General features: G+C 48.1%; 4 protein-coding genes across 9 annotated transcripts in view; 1 reads left to right on the top strand and 3 right to left on the bottom strand.

Moving 5' to 3' along the window:
• DALRD3 (DALR anticodon binding domain containing 3) overlaps positions 1-507 on the bottom strand; it is a 3042-nt gene extending 2535 nt beyond the window's left edge. Inside the window, exons 1-2 of the mRNA XM_029919246.1 lie at positions 236-507; positions 1-162 (exon numbers count right to left, since the gene is read on the bottom strand). The exon at positions 1-162 is cut by the window's left edge and continues 1 nt beyond it. Coding sequence (XP_029775106.1) covers positions 1-162; positions 236-400 — 327 coding nt within the window. The 5' untranslated portion in view covers positions 401-507. The remainder of the gene's footprint in view (positions 163-235) is intronic.
• NDUFAF3 (NADH:ubiquinone oxidoreductase complex assembly factor 3) lies at positions 305-4517 on the top strand. 3 transcript variants are annotated; one of them, XM_029919250.1, is made up of 5 exons: positions 2894-3032; positions 3577-3769; positions 3898-3964; positions 4074-4174; positions 4254-4517. In XM_029919250.1, the coding sequence occupies exons 1-5, from the start codon at positions 3001-3003 to the stop codon at positions 4365-4367; spliced, it is 507 nt and encodes a 168-aa protein (XP_029775110.1). In that variant the 5' UTR covers positions 2894-3000; the 3' UTR covers positions 4368-4517. The 3 variants fall into 3 exon arrangements, with proteins under 3 accessions (XP_029775108.1, XP_029775110.1, XP_029775109.1); XM_029919249.1 differs by lacking the exon at positions 2894-3032 and adding an exon at positions 3158-3472; XM_029919248.1 differs by lacking the exons at positions 3577-3769; positions 3898-3964; positions 4074-4174; positions 4254-4517 and adding exons at positions 305-884; positions 3286-3398 and having other exon boundaries at positions 1527-3032.
• Positions 4518-5075: 558 nt separating this feature from the next.
• On the bottom strand, positions 5076-10181 carry IMPDH2 (inosine monophosphate dehydrogenase 2). Of its 2 annotated transcripts, XM_029919243.1 has the most exons (15): positions 9995-10181; positions 9501-9549; positions 9183-9284; positions 8786-8860; positions 8267-8473; positions 7670-7757; positions 7397-7596; positions 7227-7317; positions 7040-7135; positions 6691-6762; positions 5893-6036; positions 5659-5803; positions 5419-5562; positions 5255-5338; positions 5076-5149 (listed from the first exon to the last, which is right to left on the bottom strand). In XM_029919243.1, the coding sequence occupies exons 1-15, from the start codon at positions 10090-10092 to the stop codon at positions 5128-5130; spliced, it is 1617 nt and encodes a 538-aa protein (XP_029775103.1). In that variant the 5' UTR covers positions 10093-10181; the 3' UTR covers positions 5076-5127. The 2 variants fall into 2 exon arrangements, with proteins under 2 accessions (XP_029775103.1, XP_029775104.1); XM_029919244.1 differs by lacking the exon at positions 6691-6762 and having other exon boundaries at positions 9995-10180.
• A 258-nt stretch (positions 10182-10439) lies between these two features.
• QRICH1 (glutamine rich 1) overlaps positions 10440-22304 on the bottom strand; it is a 50888-nt gene continuing 39023 nt past the window's right edge. For all 3 annotated transcript variants that reach the window (XM_029919241.1, XM_029919242.1, XM_029919240.1), the window contains exons 4-10: positions 21776-21953; positions 20772-20926; positions 19582-19696; positions 13622-13730; positions 13113-13264; positions 12700-12790; positions 10440-11383 (exon numbers count right to left, since the gene is read on the bottom strand). In XM_029919241.1, coding sequence (XP_029775101.1) covers positions 11191-11383; positions 12700-12790; positions 13113-13264; positions 13622-13730; positions 19582-19696; positions 20772-20926; positions 21776-21953 — 993 coding nt within the window. In that variant the 3' untranslated portion in view covers positions 10440-11190. The remainder of the gene's footprint in view (positions 11384-12699; positions 12791-13112; positions 13265-13621; positions 13731-19581; positions 19697-20771; positions 20927-21775; positions 21954-22304) is intronic.

Genomic DNA, 22304 nt, shown 5'->3' on the forward strand with positions numbered 1-22304 from the left:
GGCGGGCGCGACATAGGAGGCTACAGCGCCGAGCACGCGCTCGAAGACGGCGGGCCGCTGCAGCTGGAGCGCCAGTCCCGCGGGAGTCGGCGCGCAGCGCAGCACTGGGGCCACGCCGGGGCCCTGCAGGCCGGCAACTGCACGGACCACACGTTCCGGCACCTGCAAGAGGAAGGGCGATTAACGGGCTTCGGCGATGCCAGTAGCCGCATGTCCCCACCCGGCTCGCGCCCACCTGTCCGTCCCCGAAGCGCGCTTGTAATGCGGGCCGCGGCGCCAGGAAGTCTCGGGCACGCAGGTGGCGGGCGCGCGTCTCCTTGAACCACACGGGGTCGCCAGGCCCCAAGGCCGTGTTGAGGGCCCCTAGAGTCTCTCCGACCCCCAGGCGCCCTGTCGCCATGGCTACCGGAAGGAGCCAACAGAACCGGAAGCAAAACGCCAGGAGGTCAAACTTCCGGTAGGGCCGACTGGCCAGAACGCGTATCCGGTGCCAGTCCCTGAGCTGACAGGTGCGCCAGAGGGAACCGTGGCAGCTACTTTCGACCTTCTGGCCCAGCTCTCCCACTGCATGTCCCGTCTGCCCTGCCCGGCCTCGGGTCCGAAATCTCGGGTTCCATTTTAGACCTAGAGTTCTATCGTTGCCACCTGTCTTAGCAACCAGGGAAGGGAGCCTCGCTACTGGGTGGGGCCCAGATCAGACTTTTCTCCCTTCGAAGTCTTACCTCTGTATTTGTGATGTTTCATTCCCCACGTTTGACACGTGATCAAACGTCAAAAGTTCCAAAAGTATTTAGTGGAAAAGGGCAGCTAACATTAAAGCCAGCTAACATTTCACGACCACCTAAAACTCACTTTTAAAAAGAATTTGTGTTCTGCGGTTTCAGGTTAGTTACAAGTATTTCCTTCTTTGCGATTTGAGTCGTCTTTACATCTAATAAATGCCTACTCTGGTAGAATTGCTTCTCTAGGAGTTTTAAGAAATTAGATCCATCACGATAGTTTCCAGAATTGCCAGCTTTTAATGCTTTTGTTTTAGCCTTGTGTACTTTGACAGGGATCCTCCGGCTTCCTGGTTTAAGGCAACAAGCCATTCTGGGCCAAATAAACAATGTGACCATGAGAAGCCCCAGCTAAAGGACTGTTCCCAGTTGGAGTGGACTCCACTACAGAGAGAAAGCTCTTTTCTCTGTCTGAAGGGCTCCTGAATATTTTCACTTCACTGTACCTTAAATTCCCTTTTCTTCTTAAATCTTTTTCTTTAATGGAGGTTGAACCTGACAGAGCACACAGTGCTGGGAAGCCCATGATTTCTGCTCTAGAGCAGTGAGGGTGCCTGGGGCTCAGAAAGGAGAGGACCCTAGAAAGGGGCAGCAAAAGTTTGGCAAGACCCCTTTGTAGGCCAGGGCTGCAAGGCCCTGCTGGGATCGCAGAAAGAGCACTGGGCGGACACGACATTCCCGATGGCTTTCTGGGTGCCCACTCAACGGGAGTGATCGTGTCATTCCAAAGCGCTTTCCATTTCACAGGCGCATGACCCTGGGACAGCTGCTAAAACAGGGGCGCGGGCTGGAGGCCGAGCTGGGGACTTCAGCTACTCTCGTACACGAAGACGGTTGGGGTGGGTTTTCCCCAGGAAGTGAAGGGCTATCTTTAGCGAGCTGCGGTGGCCCTGTGGGACTCACCGCGATCACAGCCCTGTCCAGAAGCCCTAGGAACGCCCTCCCTGGTCAATGCTACCCCGGGTTCCAGAGATGACCACAATCCTGGCTCTCCGACGTCTACACCCACCACTTCCAGGTTGAGGGCGCACCTGAGACAGGGGCGGAGACCAGAGCAATCCAGTAAGTATGTCTGGGGGTCAGAGACTGGCCCACCCCACCTAGACCAGGACGCTGCTCTGGCAGGAGAGCAGGGAACGAAATCCAAGCGCAGCTGGAATGCTCTGGAGACAACAGCTGCTTTTGGGATTCCGTTGCCCGCTGTCCAGCCGTGGCGGGTGGGAATGACCCAGGGGGGTAGGTCCCTTGTTCTGGGGCCAGATCGGCACCCCCCCCCCCCATTCTCAGTACCAGGAGACGGACTTACGAGTGGGCGGTAAAACAGAGTGTAGTGGGAACGAGGCGCTCACCTGGGCCCCCAAACAATCGAAAGGTTGGTGGGGGTCTCCCCTGGGACCGGTCCAGTTCCGGATTAGATCCGCAGGGTAGGATTATTCTTGTTGGTCCCATGAAGCCGGGTCACCGGTGTGGTGACGATGGCGGGGAGGGCTTCGGGATCAGCCTAGAGGGAAGCTCAACCGTGGGGCCGGAGAGGAAGTAAGCCCGCGCACCCGCCTGGGGGACACCCCCGCATCCCGGGTCCTTTGTCTCGTGACTCTGCCAGCGCCCGCAGCGCTAGGGACCCAATGACGGCGATAGGACCCCCGGGAATCCACTGCGACCGTCCTCCGCTATGCCGAACCTTACTCCCGCCCGGCCCCGTGGGTAGCAGACGCGTCAACATTCCCTTGAGGCCACGACACGGTGGGGGCGCGAAGATGCCCGAAACCCGCGCGGGCGCCAGCGACTCTCGCGCCAGTAGGCCCTCTGATTCGGCTCAAGACCGGGGGGTCGGGGAATTCTCGGGCCGCGAGGAGAGTGAGCGACGACAGGGCGATGCTCCGCAGCTGTCTAGTTCAATATCTGGTCCCGTTCGGCCCGGTGGGCCCCAGCTGAACAGCTACCACCACCCTACCACGGCGTCCCCTTCCGCTTGGTGGGGCCGCAGATTTGGAGCCATTTTAAGGCCAAACCAATCAGCCACGCCCCCTCGCGCTCCCGAGAAGCCAATCCACGCGCGGCCACGCCCCGTAAGGCGCGCGGCGACGACGCCAACGGTCGCGCGGGTGACGGTTGGGGAGGGGCGTGATTCGCAGAAGAGCGGGGGAAACCTGAGCTGGCCGCTCCGCCCTCGGAACCCGACGCCCCAAAGCCTGGGATTAGGGCCTTGGATGCTGGCCCCATGCCCTGGCCAGGTGTGCGGGACTCGACCAGGTGCACGGCAGCCCCGCCTCAGGCCCCGGGAGCCCTGCGTTAATGGCTGAGGGCCGGGGACCAAGCGGCGGCGGGGGCCCAGGCAGCTCTCTGAGGCGGGCCACGCTACCAGGTGTCCGGCTCCCCCAGGACGGTCTGTGGGGGGCTGGGGCGGGGCGGGTGGCAGGTGCAGACATCGGAGCCGCGCTAGGGGACGGGTCCTCCTGGGACAGTTGTTACCGGCTGGCTCCCTCAAACTCCCGCGCTGGGGCAGCCGACTTGCGCGGTGCCCTCCGGGACGCAGGGGGCGCTGTCAGCGCGCTTCGGAGAACTTCGCCACGACTCCGCTGACCTAGCTCAGGCCTCTTTGCACGCGGGTCCGTCATGGTCGCCTCGTTCGCCCTTCGCGGTTTGTGCCGAGCTCGAGCCGCCCTGCGCTGTGACCCCGCAGAGCTGCTGTGGTGAGCCCGGACCCAGCGTCCCCGATTCTCCCGCCCCCCACGGCCAGCGATCCCAGCCCCGCCCCCTCCCTCGCGCCCTAGAACCTGAGCTTACCCCTCCGCAGGGTCCCAAGGCGAGGGCATCGGCTCACGCCGGCGGACGATGAGCTGTATCAGCGAACGCACATCTCTCTGCTGCAACGCGAGTCCCCGCAATCCATGTATATCGAGAGCTACAGCAGCCGCGGCTTCATGGTCAACGGAAATCGTGTGCTTGGGCCCTGCGCGCTGCTTCCGCACTCGGTGGTGCAGTGGAACGTGAGCAGGCCTGTCCCGATTCTATCCCTGACAAACTTGGTTTTTCCGTTGCCCCTTTGTGGAGCAGGTAAGGGCTCTGTGTGGAAAGATGCACAAACTTGTACTTAACTTGCCTCCTCTCAACACAGGTAGGAACTCACCAGGACATCACCGAAGAAAGCTTCTCTCTCTTCTGGTTGCTGGAGCCACGGATAGGTAGGTACTGGAGAAGGGGAGGGCTGAGGTGCTTCCAGCCCCAGCAAACTGCTCCGCCCCAGCCTCCCCACCAACCCGCGGTAGGCTAACCATGGCCATCTTTCCCTAGAGATCGTTGTGGTGGGCACCGGAGACCGGACTGAACGGCTGCAACCCCAGGTGCTGCAAGCCATGAGGCAGCGGGGCATCGCCGTGGAAGTGCAGGACACGGTAAGTCCTGCCACTTGGGAGTGCTGAGCAGGGCCCAGGCCTATCCCTAGCCAAGCTGATGCAGGCTTTCTCTTTGCAGCCCAATGCCTGTGCCACTTTCAACTTCCTGTGTCATGAAGGCCGAGTGACAGGAGCTGCCCTTATCCCACCTGGAGGGACTGTGCTCACAACTCTGGCACACTCTGCAGAATGAACCGCCAGGAACTGACCTAACCTGTCCAGGAGGGCAGTGGCACTTTTGCAGTGCACGGGGGATTCCTGTGCTTTCCCTAGCCCCTCCCCTTTGGCACTGTAACACTTGTCTTTCTTACCAGCAAGTTAATAATTTAATCCACATCTTCCATTTTGTTCTAGTGTACCACTGGTGAGGAGCTGCTTGGCTCAGTGGGCTCTTGGTGGGGGTTGCAAAAAAAAAAAAAAAAAAACCAAAACAAAAAAAACAAGGGATCACCTTTTTATCTAGGCTGCTTATCTCCTCAGAGGCAGGCAAACTGCAAATTTAACTACTTGCTCACATGCAGACTTGAGGGGATCTCAGTACGTTCTCCCTGAGGTCCCCTGGGAATTCAGGTTAGGGAATACATATGTGGATCTCAACTTGGTCCCACGTGGCCAAGCAGGAGGCCCTGTGGGTGCCAGTCCAAAGCCCCCAGGGACTGTTCCATGATGTGAGATTGCACTCTTGCGAGCCAGAGCTGGCCAGGCTCACCTTGTGAGCTGTCTCAGGAGGGACTTTTTGAGTCAAGAACCAGTTACTCCTTCCAGATCCAAGAAGTATCCTGACCTCAGCGTCTGAGGCTTTCCCCACAAATGAGTGTTGTGTTTGTGTGCATCTGTGACAGGGGCAGCTCCAGAGCCACGCCTGCCTGTTGACCTCAAAGATGAGGCAGGCACCACGTTTTTTTTTTCCCAACTTTTATTGAAAAACCAAGGGGGTAATGCCATATCCCTTTTCAGAAAAGCCTCTTCTCATACCTGTAAACAGAATAACAAGCTGTGAGGTAGGGCAGGAGGAAGGAGGAGGCATAACAGAACCTCTGCCCCAGACGTAGATAGATACAAAGGGGCCTGGTCACTTACGAATGGAGGCTGTGGACACCACCTTCCACCTGAGCTGAGGATGTTCTCTTCTCAAACTTGAGTTCTCCAGAATACATCATGGCTCTAAAGAGAGGCAGATGTCGGGTGTGGGTAGCTGGCCTTCAACCAGCCTCTCTACCCATGTTCCAGCTCCCCAAGCTTACCGGACTTGGGTCAAACTCTTGGCACCAATGTCTTGGCAGGAGTGCTGGATGCCAGCGATCAGGTAGGGGACAAATTTGTGGATGGACCCTTTGTCCTGTACAGCCCCAGACACCCCCTGAGCCACCTTGATTTTGTCAGCTTCACTGTAGGGAGAGGCAGGACAACACAGGCAAGGTCAAAGCATAGAAGGCTGTCAGCACAAGGCTGTCAGCACAGGATAACTGACCTTCCTGTCCCACCTGAAATATCGGTTCTGGCTGCTGAGATGCTTGTCCATAGCATCAAGAGAACCCATACCACGATATTTCTTTAGCCGGATTCCATCAGAGAAGAAGTACTCGCCAGGGGCCTCGGTAGTAGCAGCCAGGAGGGAGCCCATCATAACTGGAGAGATAGGAGTACTGGGTGGGGCCAGACTCTTGAGTGACATTAGGGAAGGAATCCCACCAGACTCCCTAGGTGCTGGACCTCACCTGTGGAGGCCCCAAGAGCCAAGGCCTTGGCGATGTGGCCCACATTTTGTATTCCTCCATCAGCAATAACAGGAATACCAAAGCGCCGTGCATATTCTGACACCTTGTACACTGCTGTTGCTTGAGGCCGCCCACAGGCCAGCACTATGGAGAGGAATAGATGGGTGGACGTAATTAGTGGGGACAAGCAAGGGGCCGTGTGGCCACAACTCAGCACCCAGGAGCTCTCAGCTATAGCTGCACCAAGACTGCAGCTTGGCTGAGAAAGAGTCATGTCGGATGGCTGCTGCCCCATCTGCCCTGAACAGTACAAACAGTTGTGATGATCTCCACTCAATCCTGCATGTGCACGTGCATGTGTGCATGGCCCAGGGCAGCCTCAGGCACATGCAGTCAGCAGCCGGGAAAAGCCCCACCCAAGTGATATCAAGTGGAGGTAGGGGTTCACCGTGCAGTTAGTAACCCAGAAGCCCACCCCTTCCTGTGTGGTTGGCACCTTGGGCAAGATCAGGGCAGTGGTCGTGTGGAAGGGAGAGTGGCTTTGTTGGTCCTTGAGCTGTGCCTACTGTAGGAAATGTGGGCAGACTAGGGCCTACCTGGGGAAGGAGGTCCTGCCTTATGAGCACCCTGGGAAGCAGAGGGAGCTGTGTTCTCCAGCAGCCCCCAAAACCATGGTCTGTCATTCAGTTTGCCCTGCCCACCCATCAGCACCACAAACCCCGGGAGCTACAGCTACAGTCAACCAAGCAGCTGGGCAGTGGGCAGCTGGGCCGGGCCAGTGGGCCGGGCTGGACTTACTATAGCAGCCCGTGACAGTAGAAGGGCATTTGGGGCTGTGGGACTTTATGTCTGGAGGGATCTTGGGAGCCACTAAATAAAACAAACAGACCAGAGTTTAGAGAGGGTGCAGAGCAGGAGCAAAGAGGCCAGGCTAGGTGAGGGGTGGGGGTGGGAGGGAGTGCCAGGTGAGGAAGGACGAGCTCGCCTTCCAGCATGTCACCCATCCAAGGGGCCCATCTGGCCCTGGGGCTGCCCCTATTGGAGGACTCCATATAGTTCCCACAAGAGCGCTTGGCTCCAGGCCATCTGGGACGAAGGGCCCTGTTGAAGCCAGGGTCTCTGAGGGCCCTGCTGAAGCATTTCCTACCTTCCTGGGTGATGCAGATGGAGCCACTGCCCATGCCCACCCGCAGGGCATCTACGCCAGCATCAATGAGGTTCTTGGCCTGAGCAGCTGTGACCACTACAACAGGGAAAAACTTGTGTGAAGGTCTAAGTGGGAGCTTAGCTCCTCTACTCTTGCCCACGTCCTTCAGTGCCCAGTCTTGCCTCACCATTGCCTCCAATAACTTGGAGGTTGGGGTATTTCTCTTTGATGTACTTGATCATGTTGATCTGGAAGATTGAGTTTCCCTGGGAAGAGTCCTGGGACAGGAAGAAAGTCCCAGTGAGACTGGTATTAGAGCTGCCCCTACCACCCCACCCTGCCTGTGCAACAGCTCACCAAAACCACTACGTCCACGCCAGCCTGGGCTAGCAAGTCCAGTCGATACTTGTCATCTTCATGAGTGCCAATGGCTGCTCCACATAGCAGCTGCTTCTTGGCATCTTTGGAGGCCAGTGGGTAATCCCGGTTCTTCTTTAGGTCTGTCCGGGCAATGATGGCTACCAGTTCATCATCTTCATTTACAATGGGTAACTTTCCTGGAGGTGGGGCAAATACATAAATCAGAACCCTGGTCTTTGGTTCCAGAACCCTCCCATGTCTAGGACTCACCTTTCTTGCTGCGCTGTAGTATTTCGTTTGCTTCCTTCAATGTGACGCCTGCAGGAGCAACCACCAAGTCTTCCCTCTTTGTCATGATCTAGCAGTAAGGGGGGCTGTGAGAAAGGGCCAGAGACCAGACCTCCCAACAGACCCTGGCTTAATACAGGAGGGAGGTTGCAAAGATGACCACGATCACATACTTGTACCCAAAACACCCTCCTCCAGTGAACCCAATAGTCTGTGCAGCAATATAGTGGCAGGGATGAAAGTTCAGTAGAAAGGACAACATGGTACAAAGAGCCTCATGTTACAAAGTGGAGAAAGAAGGGCCATGCCAGAGCAATGACAAGAGAATTAGAAGAGGAGGTTGAAACTGATCCTGGAGCAATGCCTACACCTTGGGGGTGGCAAACCTTTGGGTACACTGAGAGCCTCTGGTAGGGAAGAGATGCAGCAACCCCATGAAGGGATCAAAAACTTGGCTGGGCACTCATCTTTCCTGGACTGCAGAGGCACCCAGAGATGCCATTCAGGCAAATGATGCCATTTTGGTGTCTTAAGCCTTGACCACCAGAGCTTTGGCCTTGCTTGGTCAATAGCACCTACCTCTTCCAAAAGCCGGTCGTGCTCCTCCTCCTTGAGAAAATCAATGTCCCTTGAGGAAATGATGCCCACCAGGCGGCTTCCCATCCGTCCTGTGTCAGTGATTGGGATACCACAGAAACCATGCCGAGCTTTGGCTTCAAACACATCCCGCACTCGATCCCTGGGGCTGAGGACCACAGGGTCTGTGATGAATCCCTGCTCGTATTTCTGGAAGGGATGGCGAGAAAGAACATTTCTGAACTGCCTTTACTAGTTTGAAGCCTGGGGTCTGTGCCAACTCCCCTCTTTGGCAGTGCCACAGGATCAAATCACAACTCAAACTCAGGGATAGGAAACATGGGTGGGCTGTAGGTACTGTCCACCTGGTCCTCTTTTGTTGCCTAAGGACACAGGGTCTCATACTCTTCTCAGGACTTGAATCCCAAAGTGGGGAAAAGATCAGAATACATTCCCCACTCCCACCCCATCTTGATGCAATTCCCAGGAGCTCTTGACCACTATCCTTGTTGCCCTTCTGACCTTCACTTTCCGAACTTCGTTGGCTTGGAACTCTGGTGTACAGTTGTGGTGGATGAAGCCAATACCACCTGTAAGCTGCATGGTAAACAGAAGACAGTGAAAAAGTGACAGAGGGGTGCCTGGGTGGCTCAGTTAAGCATCTGACTTCAGCTCAGGTTATGATCTTGCAGGTTCACGGATTTGAGCACTGAACAGGGTTCTCCACTGTTAGCAGGGAACCTGCTTTGGATCCTCTGACCCCTATTTCTCTCTGCCCCTTCTCCACTCATTCTCTCTCTCAAAAATACACTTTAAAAATAAATTAAGAAAAACGTAACAGAATAAGCAACATGACAATGTATGTTTTGGGGAAGAGTGTGGGGCCCCTGCTTCTTTCCTTACACCCCATCATGCTCACCGCCATTGCTATGGCCATGCCAGCCTCTGTGACTGTGTCCATGGGTGAGGAAACCAGTGGGGTCTTCAGAGTGATCTTTTTGGTCAGAGCAGAAGTCAGGTCCTGAGGAGATACAGCCAGGTAATGTGGGAAAGCACCTCATATGCCTCAGGGTGGTGCCAGGTCCCATGAATCAGGTGCCTTGCATGACAAACGTGTTAATAAGACTATTCTATAGAATCCACCCCTAAGACCAATTTGGTATGGTAGCTGAGACCAGGGCAAAGGAGTACCTTACCAAAGGTTGACGTTCAGGACCCAATTTCTGGCCATACTCACCACTTGGTCTGCAGTGAAGTCGATGTACCCAGGGAGAATAAGAAAGTCACTATGGGGAAGGGGAATGAATTGGGAGTAAGGCTCAGGTTTACGGCAGCTTAAGATTCCATCCCCACAGATCATGTCAAAGTCATTTGGGCCTAGAGGGCACTGACCTAGCCGGTGTCACAGTAAGAGAAGACAAAATCACAAGGTGGAGATGTAAATATGAGACCTTTTCTGCCACCTAGCTGTCATCAGCGACCTTGGCACCTTGACAACTCCATGTGCCGACAGAATGGAGCTTCTAGTCTGAAATCCCAAGTACTGCCAAGATGCCTCCTCCATTCCGCCCCACTTCAGATCTACCAAACGGAGCCCCAGAGATGGTGGGGGATTTCCCGCAACCTGTCTCCACGCCCGAGTCCAAGCGTGCTCAGTGGGAAACCCCACCCGGCCTCCCACCGCAGCGCGCCGCCCCTATCCTCGCCCAGGTGAGCCTGCTAGGCCCGCACTTGTAGGTGAGGCCGTCCCCGCAGTTGAACAGCTGCTGTGCCGTAAGCCCGTCGTCTGGCACGTAGGACGTGCCCCCGCTAATCAGGTAGTCGGCCATAGCCAGCGCCGGGCAAAGCCGCGTGTGTCCGAAGACCGCGCCGGAGAGGCCTCAGCCGTCTGGGCCGCGCCAATATAAACCCGCCGATATCGTCATTGCGCCCTGTGCGTCACTGACGTCAGGACGCAGCGCGAGCAGGCGGAGCCTATGCGCCTCTGGGGCGGGGCTATCGAAGGAGCGCATGCGCACAGCACAACCTAGGACGCCCTAAGGCTTGTAGCTGTAAGATTGGGTGTTCGCGTGGCAGCCCCCTCCCGCAGGACCTTGACCCGTTCAATTAACAGGCAGGCTCTGCTTCCATTGGCCCGCCAGAATCCTCCCAAATAAAGAGGCAATGTTCACTAGCATGTTGAAAAGACGTGCTTGTCATTCTTAATAAACAACTAGATTAAGAATACATAAGAGAAACAGAGTGGTATCTTTATATGATACACAAGTGTATGTTACAAGAATTCCATCAGGCACAGGAGCCTCAGGTTTAAGGCCTCAATGTTAGGCCAAAAAAAAAAAAAGGCATGGTAAAGTTTTTACTTTAACATCTAAAATGTCACTTGTCATAAAGGAGGGTGTAATAGAAATTGTCTTTAATAAACCATAATTGAAGTTCCCCTCATTTTCCTTCCATTAAGATGCTAAGTTTATGTCTGAGCATGAAGAAACAAAAAGACTGCAGCTCCCCTGTGGTCAGCGACGTCTGCCAATCAAGAGTGGAAGCCAGCTGGGGAGATTCCCTGGAGGGTCCATCCATCTCTAATTCCGTCGTTCTGGAGTAAGGGAACGGGCCACATTTCTCCTATCAGTCCAAGCCCTTTTCCCAGGCCCCAGACAAAAAAGAAAGAGCCATCAAGCCACTTTCTAGGACATCTGGCTTTCAGGAAACCCAGCGCCCCCACGGGCTGAGGAATCTGCCGCAGATTTATGGAGACGCACAGGAGGCAAAGTTTCCTTTTACACTTTAAACAGAAGCAGTCTGAAAGGCTTCATAACTACACCAATAAAAAAAAAAAAAAAGAAAAAATGGAGGCCTCTTCTTTAGTGTGAAAGTCTGTCCATTTTTTTTTTCCTGGATCATCTCCCTTGCACCATGGCTTAGGCATCTCAGTGCATGGTGCTGGCGTTGGCCACTGCAATGGCCTCCTGAATTTCTCGTATCACCAGGATCCGAGTCAGCATCTGTCCCATCTGCTCTCTGCTGATAGGCTGGACCGAGTACCAGATTGGGCTATTGGGGGCCACCACTGGCTCAGGCGTCAGATAAAAGGTGTCATTCCGGCCTTTCACACTCTGGGGGCTGAAAAATATATCAGAAAAGCTGGGTAAAACCACAATAGTCTCAACCCTCCCACATTGGCATTTACTGGAAAGATGCTGTCTGCAAAAGTTGGGAAGACAGTAGCTCTTGGAGGTATGGTGTCATAGCTACTGAATTCCATGCAGCCAACACATATTATCTTGAGGACTTCCTCTGTGGCTACTGCAAATGTCAGTAATAGGCTACCTCCCTTCCATGCTGCCAGCTTTGAAATCTCTGACTAACCATATGCCTAAGGATGCAGAGGTTCATCAACTTGAGTCCAACTATATCCCACTTTGAACCAATTTCACCACCTACAAGGTCATCTCCGAGTCTTTGCTCATGTTGTTTTCTTCTACCCAATCCATTGACAATTCCTCAATTTTAAGGGACTCTTATCTGCCTTCTAAGCTTGGCTAAGTTGCTGGGACCCAGATTTGGGCTTACACTCTACCCCATTAATGTTTTGCTGTATTTATTAGCACATGTCACCTTCTAAACAGTTACATTCACCCATCCACTCAAGAATTATCAAAGGGCCAGTGTGTGCCAGGTCTGCACTAGGAGCTAGTGTTAAAGAAATGAGTAAAATTCAAGACTCTCCATCTTATAGCGCTTATAGATAAGAAGAGAGACAGTCAACAGTTACATAAATACACACAAAATGACAATTGGTGATAAATGCTACAAAGGAGCCCCAAAGAATCTGGAAATACTTCCCTAATTAACCTGTTTTGAGGCCTGGGGATAGGGAGAGCATGATGCCCTTGAGTGTAAAGAAGCCACCGTGGCTAGAGAGTCAAGAGCTACAAGGACATGAAATTAGAGAGGGAAGTGTATGAAAGGCCTTGATGGCAACATTAGGATTACTCTTTCTCTTAAAACCACTGATGATTTTAATCTAAGTAACATGTTAAGATCTACGACACAGATCATTCTAGCAATGCTGTAAAGATAACATGCGAAACTTCAAGGGCAAGAGAGCAAAAGCAAAGAAAACAAATCCCCTCTAGATCAATGTTGCTAGTGACAAAGGTCAAGGACAGGAAGATGTCAGGCTATGTGATGGAAGCTGCCTCTCTGTACTTTTCTCCCTCTACCTTCCTTCCCCTCTCCAAGACAGGGGATCATATAAAATTACAATGCTTGCCACTCCATATGCTTTAGGGCAATCAGTAAGGTTGCTTGTCTATTTTGGAAGTGTATATTTACTCTCAGTTCCTCTCAGTTTGGGACTAAAGAATGCCTTTGTACACAGAGTGCACACATGCGCACACACACACAGTCTCCCAGCCACCATAAAGCTTCCTCACCATTTAAAGAGGTAGAAATCGTAGAGCTTGATGGGACATCTCAGTGGATTCTCTGGATTTTCCGTCTGTTCTGCATACATGTCATCTGTAACTACAAAACACACCCCCAACACCAGAGACATGGCATCAGACTGCTTTAGGTCAGACCCAAATTAGGAACCTTATAGGCTTCTAGCCATCCCAACTAGACTTATTGGGAGGAAAAAGGGTGTGAAGCATGAAGGGGAAGTATGAAAGGAAAACGCAGCAATCACTTCTTGGGCATCTCTGCTTCTAGAAGGGTTTGAAGTTTCTGGCTGGGGAGAAGGAAATGGAGAATTCTCATCTAGCAAATCCCAACCTTCACACTGATCACTAGCCCCCAGGCATAAGAGCAGGGCAGGACAAACTGCACTTGTTTCTGTAGCCCCTACCTTTCTGGCCAGTCTGGTGTATCCCAAGTGCCTTCAGGTACCGAATACTCGTGCTTTTATCCTTAGGATTAGAGGGGTTCTTCTTTGTCTGTCGCAAAACCTTGGAGAAGGCCAGCTTCATGTGCTGGTCCACTGTCTTCAACAGGAAGTATCTGCACCACAAGTGAAAGCAAGGCAAAGGGAGGGGTGCCAGGAGGAGACCATAACTTACCCTCTGCCATCAGTGTCTGGAAGAGCCGATGCGCACACTCCCAGGATCTGGGCAGGCCCACACCCAAAAACACTGTCTAGTGGAGGAACCACATCAAGACTGATGACAGCGATCTGGCAAGGCTGTCTGCCTCACTTGTCACCATATAAATGTAGCCAAATGGGGTCGAAGGCTTTCAGTAGCCCAAGGGCTCTCAAATATGTGTCACAGGAATTCCTAAGTCTACCTAGATAGTTTCCACCCTCTTCACTGGGCAGATGCCAGCAGTGGCTAAGCATGGAGCTTCTAGAACACTTACTTGGTGTTAAAGAACATGAGGGTGGTCAGCAGGGTGGAAGGGGAGTGAGCCCCGAGCTGCTTGCACTCCCACAGCATCTCCTCAGTCACGTGGCTGGGCAGGACATAGCCTAGGAGGAATAGAGTACTGCTACAACAAGACGATGGCAGAAGGGCTCTCAGAGGTGCAGGATGGGAACTGGGAGGCACGAGGACCACACAGGAGGACAAGTTTACCAAAAAATCTCCCTAGGGAATAGCAGAATCACCTGGGAGCTTGTTGAAACACCAATGCCTGGGTCTCAGCCCAAGTTTCTGGGGTGGATCCTGAAAATGTACCATTTCTAACAAGGTCCTAAGAACCACTGCCCTATATGATTCTTACCTGATGTTAATTCTTTCTCTAATCCAAGATTAAAATTGGGCAAAAGAATATAGTGAAACACCCAAAACTAAATCAAACTCAGCATATATGCATACTTCTCTAGAAAGAGGGTATAGAGCTTTCATCATATTTTCAAAGATGTGAAGGGCCCAAAGAAATGGTTATGTGTGTCCTTGCTAAACTACTCATGTTTCCCACCTCTAAAAAGCAAGCTCATTCTCATCCTGTTGAGATAAAGGGGAGAATGATATTCAAAACTATTCTAGGGCTCCCTCACAGGGCAGATTTTACTTTTAAGATGCTGGTTCATAAGCAAACTGAGGGGCAGGCAGGGGCAAAGGCTAATGTTTGATCAAAAGCCCTGTGCAGCCAGGTCTAAACCAATGGAAGATGACACCTGGGTTGATCACCATGACCTTATCATGTGTTCATTCAACAGTCAGTGTAAAAGTGTTTATCCGATAGGCACTGAGGCCTTGGTGAAACAGCATTCTCCTGCAGGAGTTTCAGGATTCTCCAGGCAGGCAGTGAGGATTCCATTTCCTAAAGAAATATTCTGCCCAACACATTCCTCTTCTCTGCTCTTGCCAAAGCTGGTCCTCAAAGTCCATTAGTGCACTCCCATGTCTTTCAGGCGGTACTGCCTCTACTCTTCTATTCTGTGGCCCATTGGCATAAGATAAGCTTCCCTGCCCTCAAATATATCTGAAGCAGACAAGTGGCACAAGACAGCCCTCCTTGGGGAAGGCCGGAGCTAGAAGTGGTCCTACACATACCTTAACATGGACTATTTTCTTTGGGTTCATTTTATTCTACCAACTAGTGATGTCTCTTCCCTAGCTTACCCCACTTCCTAACACAACTTAAAGTGAACTTTAGTGTCTAAAAATCAGGACTCCTGGCATGGGAGAAGGGAGATGCAGAGACATCATATAAAAGTCTTACAGCTCTGAATTTGAACTGCAAGTATCAAAATGATCAATTTTACATTTTAGTTCTACCCACTGAAAGGCCTAGAAACAATGACCAACCCATGAGTAATGAACACCCCTATGCTACTTAAAAATACCATTTACCACTAACAGGAACCAGACTCCATGCTGACCTGACCAATTCCACACTGAGACAGAAAATAGAAACTGTCCAAGATGAGCATGGAACATGTGGCGAATCAGAAATCAAGGAAGTAGGGCCATGCCAAAGAACTTAAAAGCCGATTTAAAGAGGCTCCAAATGACCAAACATGGAACAACATGCACATCAAAAAAGATGAGCTGCAATGGAGTAAACCACATTAAATATGTTTAAATCCAATAGTTTGCAAGAATTCTTCATAAAGAAAAAGTGAATTGGTCATCACTGGATGAAAGCAGTGAACTAACTCATTACTATAAAAACTGCTAAACAAAGGAGAAGAAACAAGCCCTTATGCTGCCTCTGCTATAAAATCCATAATCTATATACTGCTAGGCATTCAAAGAGTGATCAAAGGAAAGTTGTACTCTGTATTTCAGCTAATATGGAAGAAGTAATAATATCAGAATACCAGTATTTGCAACTCCTAATGAATTAATGGATCCAGACATTATGGCTATGATGTCACCTTACCAAAAAGGAAACCCCAAATTCAAAACCCTATCAATGAAGTCTTTTTCTGCAACTATCTGCAACATTTACACTTCTATAAATATAGGGAACGGGAAACTATACTAAACTACAATATCGAGATGTAATCAGACTGACAATTTAAAAGAGTACTTTCTTCCATAAATAAATTACCAAAGAAAAAGAATTAAGGAGTCAAGAGGAAAATTGAAAATTAAAGCTAAATATTAAAAGACATACTAGCAATTTCAATGTGTGGACCTTATTTACACCTTGACTCAAAACAAAGTCATGACATTTTTGAGACACCAGAAATTTGAACAAAGGATAGATTTTGATGACATTATGGAATTATCTTATTTTTTTCCAAATTATTATAATAAGGACTTCATGGTATGTCAAGCATACGAAATAAAATATTTATGAATAAAGGGTCTAGAAGTTACTTCAAAATAATATGGGAGAGGAAAAAACCAGGTGGTATACCTATGACACAAGATTTGCCATGGACAATGGTTACATGGGAGTGTCATTTATCTCTTAAGTTTACTTTTATATATGCTTAAAATTTCCACATTGTAATTTTTAAAAAGCAAGCTTTGCACTGCCACACTTGGCTTGAAAATTTGCAAATCCTGCAGAGGGATTCACTTACTTGGTTTCTGTTGTAGCGACAGTCCCTCAGAAAGGCCTCCCTTCTAATGCCCTTAACACTTTCCATTCCCCTGTGCTTGGTTCTTCAAGCCACTTAATCATATATACTGTCTCCCCTATTAGCTTATAAGCTCCACTCTGTTCATTGTATTATATTATAATTATATTATCTACACCTGGAAAGCTGCTTGGCACATAACAGACATGCAAAAAATATTTGTTTAAAGCAGCATTTTTTTAGGGGTTCCTGGGTGGCTCAGTCAGTTAAGTGTCTGACTCTGTTCTGTCAGCGCAAAGCCTGATTGGGATTCTCGCTCTCCTTTCTCTGCCCCTACCCAGTTCATGCGTGCTTTCTCTCAAAATAAAAAATAAATTTAAAAAAATTTTTAAAGGTTAAGCATGTAGTGATGGATGTTATCTAAACTAGATCATTATGCAAGATCTACACATATTAAGTCATTGAGCTCTATACCTAAAACTAATATAATGCTTTATCTCAATTATCTTAATTTTTTATTTTAAAATTCCTCTTAGATTTTTTAAATGCAAAGAATAAATAAATAAAACTAAAATAAAAAACAAATGGCAAAGCCAGACTAAAACTCAGACATTCGTGTGAATAAAAACTTTTCAATTTATCTGGGTAAATTCTAATAAGGAGGACAACTACTGGATCATAATGTAAGAAAATATTTACCTTTAAAAAATATTTTAATGTTTATTTATTTTTTAAATGTTTATTTTTGAGATAGAGAAAGAAGAGAGGGGAGGGGCAGAAAGAGAGGGAGACACAGAATCTGAAGCAGGTCCAGGCTCTGATCTCTCAGCACAGAGCCTGATGCAGGGCTTGAACCCACAAGCAGTGAGATCATGACCTGAGCTTAAGTTGGACACTTAACCAACTGAGCCAACCAGGAACCCCAAAAAATACTTAAAAAAAAAAAAAAAAAGGCAAACTGCTTATAAAGGAATTGTACCATTTTGCATTCCCACCAGCAACAAGTGAATATTCTTGTGATCCCTATGCAACATTTTAGGCTGCCGCTGTTTGTGATTTTAGCTGTACTAACAGGTGTACAGTGGTATCTCATTTTAATTTGCAGGTTCCTGATATACCTAATGATAAGCATCTTCATATACTTATCTGCCACCTGTATATCTTCTTTGGTGAGTAATCTGTTCAGATCTCCACCCCCACCCCCCCTGCCCCTTTTTGGTTCAGGTTGTTTTTTTATTGTCGAGTATTAAGAGTTCTTTGTATATTTTGGATACCAGTTCTTTATCAGGTATGTGTTTTGCAAAGATTTTCTCCCAGTTTGTAGTTTGTCTTTCATTCTTTTTTTTTTTTCCTAAAAAAATTTTTTTTAATATTTTTTATTTATTTTTGAGAGACAGAGAGAGACAGTGTGAACAGGGGAGGGTCAGAGAGGGAGACACAGAATCCGAAGCAGGCTCCAGGCTCTGAGCTAGCTTGTAAGCACAGAGCCCGATGCAGGGCTTGTACCCATGAACCGGGAGATCACGACCTGAGCTGAAGCCAGACGCTTAACTGACTGAGCCACTCAGGCACCCCTCTTTCATACTCTTAACAGGGTCTTTAACAGAACATAAGTTTTTAATTTTAATGAAGTCCAACTCATCAATTTTCTGCTTCCACGGATTGTGCTTTTTGGTGGTATATCCAAAAAGTTACCATCAAATCCAAGGTCACCTAGATTTTCTGTTATCTTCTACGAGTTCTATAGTTTTGTGCTTTTACATTTAGGTCTATGACCTATTTTTAGTTAATTTTGTGAAAGGTGTAAGGTCTGCAACTAAATTCATTTTTTGGTATGAGGATGTCCTGTTGTTCCAGCACCATTTGTTGAAATGACTATTCTTTCTCCACTGAACTGCCTTTACTCTTTTGTTAAAGGTCAGTTGGTTATATTTGTGTGACACTACTTCTGGGCTCTCTATTCTGTTGTATTGATTCGTCTATTCTTTCACCAAAAACCTGCACACAATGTTTACAGGAGCTTTATTCATAATTGCCAAAACTTGGAAGCAACGAAGATGTCCTTCAATAGGTGAATGGATATATAAATTGTGTGGTACATCCATATAATGCTGTATTACTCAGCAGTAAAAGTAAATGAGCTAGCAAGCCACAAAAAGACACACAGGAATATTAAATGCATATTGCTAAGTGAAAGAAATGAATCTGAAATAGCTACATTGCGAATCATTCCACCTATATGACATTCTGGAAAAGCTATATGACATTCTGGAAAAGGCAGAACTATGGAGACGGTGAAAAGAACAGTGATTACAGAGATTCAGGGAAGGAGGGGATAAATAGTAGAACACAGAGGATTTGAGGGCCCTGAAACTTCTGTACGATACTGCAATCGTAGATACATGTCATTATACATTTGTAAAACCCACAGAATGTGGAACAGGAGGAGTGAACCTTAATGTAAACTATAGACTTTAGTTAACAATAATGTGTGAATATTGGCTCATCAATTATAACAAATATATCACACAAATACAAGATACTAAATAATAGAGGAAAGAGTGTACAAGGGAGTATATGGGAATTCTCTACCTCCTAAGTTTTTTTTTCTCTAAACCTGAAAGTGCTCTAAAAGGATAAAAAAAGAAAACCCAAATACCTCAGACATTCTACGGCAAGACTCTTGGTTCTTTCAGGAGTTTTATGGGTAAAGCAAAAATTATGTTCTATATAGGCAGAACATATGTTCAAACACATGGGAAAAAATACCCCAATATGTAAAATGAGCAACCTACATGAAACAGTTCATAATTCTTAATTTTTGCAATGATTCTAATTTTAATCAATAAATTTTTTTAATGTTTTATTTATTTTTGAGAGAGAGAGAGAGAGAGAGAGAGAGACAGAGTGTGAGTGAGCAGGGGAGGGGCTGACAGAGAGGGAGATACAGAATCCGAAGCAGGCTCTAGGTTTGGAGCTGTCAGCACAGAGCCCAAGGCAAGGCTTGAACTCATGAACCGTAATATCATGACCTGTGCCAAAGTTGGACACTTAACCAACTGAGCCACCCAGGTGTCCCAATAAATTTTAATTAAAACAAGCAGAAGAGTAACAACCCAAGGCTCTGCATGCCCCCATGTCCTGACCACACTAGGACCAGGGGGTTCTTTCTGGTGTGCAGTGCCCCTTTTATATCAGGCCAAGCAGCACAGAAGTTGATGCTAGTGCCAAGGATTTATAGCCTCCTCACCCACATGCTGTGTAATCGCCAGCCACACTAGGAGCTGATCCTTTCTAAACCTAGGTAGGAAAGATGTCCAAGGACTAGGAAGACTCTTACCAAGTGGAGTGACTCGGGGCTGAACATCTTTCAGAACTTCATGTAGCCATTCCGTGAATCGAACATAATAAAGATCGGAGAAAATGTCATCAACCCTTCCATTTTCAAAAAGATACTAAAAGAAAAACAATAAAAGTTGTTGGTAGTCTCCTAAGTAAAACTTTCAGTCAGGTGAAATAAACACTGTGCTACCAGTATCACCACCTCCCTGCTACCTGTTTCCACTTCCTTAATAAAGCAACCCAACATGTCAAAAATGTCCAGCATGTGACACTTCTACAGTACGCTTCAGATCATGTGAAATGACTTTCACAGCACGCTAGAGAGTAGGGTCAAAGGGGCAGATTTTGTGAATGCTATTTCTCCCAGGCAAGGCATTGTCTTGTGGTAGCAAAAAAATAATGCAGGCTTTGAGACCAACCTCTTCTTAGCTATAGTGTAAGCTAAATAACTCATGTGAGTATTTTAACTTTTGGGGCTCAGTTTCTTTGTAAATGGAAATGACTGTGCCAGCCTTCCAGGACTAGGGAGAGCATGGAATGAAACAGAGTATGGAAAGCAATTCATTCAGTGCCCTGGGTGAATGGGAAGAAAGAGGAACAAACTAGGGGGCAGACTTTTCTCAGACCCAGGAAACCAAGTGAGTCCCAACCAGCAAGTGCTTTCATTATACTGTAGGTTTCTCCACAAAAGCATTCGTGCAGTAAGAAATCCACCTCTGCTCTCTTAAACTACCAGTCCTACAACAAGCTTCCCTGTTATATTTCATGTTAGATATCCTGAAAGCCCAACTACAGTTGTATATTCTACCTAGACTCTTGAATAATTATCTTGTGTTCATGCAGGGAACAATGAGAAAAGGAGCTGAATGTTAGCACAAGACTTTGTTTTGGATAAATTATTTTTATGCAAACCGTATGTTTACCTTAATGAAAAGTGTTAGATATAAATTCTGTGATTAAAAAGTTTTAATATACCAAATATTTTAACAAAATTTTCTCTAGATAATGAATTATAAATGAGGTCTATTTTATTTTTTTTGAAGTGCAATTTTAAAAAATGTACATTTAAAAACTCATTATATAGTTGAAAGAGAACTTCCCTATAATCACTTGTCATTTTACTAATTTGAGTAACCAGCAAATACCCAATGGGAACAGCTAACATGTTCCTGTGAAGTTGTTTCCTACCTTTTGAATACACAGGAAAATATAGTAGAGCACATCTGGATCATAGGGTTCACCATCTCCATTTCGAGCTTCTCGTGTCATTAGACAGAGCCCATAATTCAACTCAGCCACAGCAGAAGAGATAAGATCTTCCTGGAATCGAAGCAGTTGGCGCCCTGCAACACAAGCCAAAGGTGACCCCCGAAGGTGAACGAGAGGGGGCCTTGACAACAGTAATCTCTTCAAAGGTTGCTCTGATCCCCAGAAGGAGGGCTCAGAGAAGACACTGATTATCAGGGTGCTAGGAGAGAAATGGTCACCTGTATCTAAGGTCAGAACTGGCTCACTAAGGCAGTAATCCTGTATGTTCTGTTTACACCAAGGCTTTCCTTCCCACAATCCTCCCCACCTCACATACCCCCAAAATTATTAGGGTCAAGACATGAAAGGGGTACTTGGGTGGTTCAGTCGGTTAAGTGTCTGACTTCGGCTCAGGTCATGATCTCGGGGTTCATGGGTTCAAGCCCCGCATCAGGCTCTGTGCTGACAGCTCAGAGCCTAGAGTCTGCTACAGATTCTGTGTCTCCCTCTCTCTCTGACCCTCTCCTGCTCAGGCTCTCTCTCTATATATAAAGCATTGAAAAAAAAAAATTTTAAGACATGAAGGGAAAAAAACCCAACCCGCATCCAGCCTTTATGAGGGAGAGTATTAACATAACACTAACGAAGAAGGCCCTTGAGTACACTCACTGGTTCCTATCTCCTTCCAGAATTTATTCTGCCCAGATTTGCGAGGTTGACTCCAGAAATCCATGTGTACAAAAATGCCTGGTCTTGGGCAAACACCATAAATCCTGCTCATTGGCAGCAGGTAGCTGGTCTTGAATTTAACATACTATTTAAGATGGTGATCTGTAACCCCCAGAGCCAAAGGACACTACTTTTCTGCCACTTTGTCCTCCAGCTGCCTTCATACCACTGCATTTTAGACAGAGGCCACCCTCCTTTCCTTCACAAACACTCACTCCCAATGGGTGCCAGTCTGTTCTGAGCGTCCTTCTCTAGCTCAGCATTCTTGGTCTGGGCCCAGTTTTTCCATACTTCAAGACCTTCTTCTGGTTTCAGAGAATTTGGAAGCAGAAGTTCTGGGGAAGGCTGTGGCTGTGACTGTGGTTCAACTTCAGCAACCTGGACAGTCTGAGCCTATGAGAGAGAAACCATCAAAATGTGTCAATACTGTTTTCCATCAGGCCCTTTCACAAAACTGCTAGAAAAATGTTACTTGGATTCTTTTTATTAAAAAAAAAAAAAATCTGTCTTCTCCTTATTGTCCTACTTCTAAAAAACTTTGCAGAGTTCTACTCCTTACCTCAGGGATAGCTAAGGCTACTGCAGTGCTTCTCAGCCCTTGCTAGACTTTTGAATCTCTGAACTATAAAAATCAGTATCTAGGCTCCACCCCACAATCTTTTTTTTCCAAATTTACAGTAAACGTTATATTTATTGATATTTCATTTAATATAATTTCAAAGTAGATCTGTGCTGTAAGATGAG

The sequence above is a fragment of the Suricata suricatta genome, chromosome 12, assembly GCF_006229205.1.
Source record: "Suricata suricatta isolate VVHF042 chromosome 12, meerkat_22Aug2017_6uvM2_HiC, whole genome shotgun sequence".
NCBI lineage: Eukaryota > Metazoa > Chordata > Mammalia > Carnivora > Herpestidae > Suricata > Suricata suricatta.

Coding starts and splice junctions, on each gene's coding strand:
- NDUFAF3 (XM_029919248.1), top strand. CDS start 2,405: ATGACGGCGATAGGACCCCCGGGAATCCACTGCGACCGTCCTCCGCTA. Junction 3,033..3,285: donor GGTGTGCGGGACTCGACCAG/GTGCACGGCAGC, acceptor GCGCTGGGGCAG/CCGACTTGCGCGGTGCCCTC.
- IMPDH2 (XM_029919243.1), bottom strand. CDS start 10,092: ATGGCCGACTACCTGATTAGCGGGGGCACGTCCTACGTGCCAGACGAC. Junction 7,136..7,226: donor CCAAGTTATTGGAGGCAATG/GTGAGGCAAGAC, acceptor TCCCTGTTGTAG/TGGTCACAGCTGCTCAGGCC. Junction 6,037..6,690: donor TACTGTCACGGGCTGCTATA/GTAAGTCCAGCC, acceptor TCCTCTCCATAG/TGCTGGCCTGTGGGCGGCCT.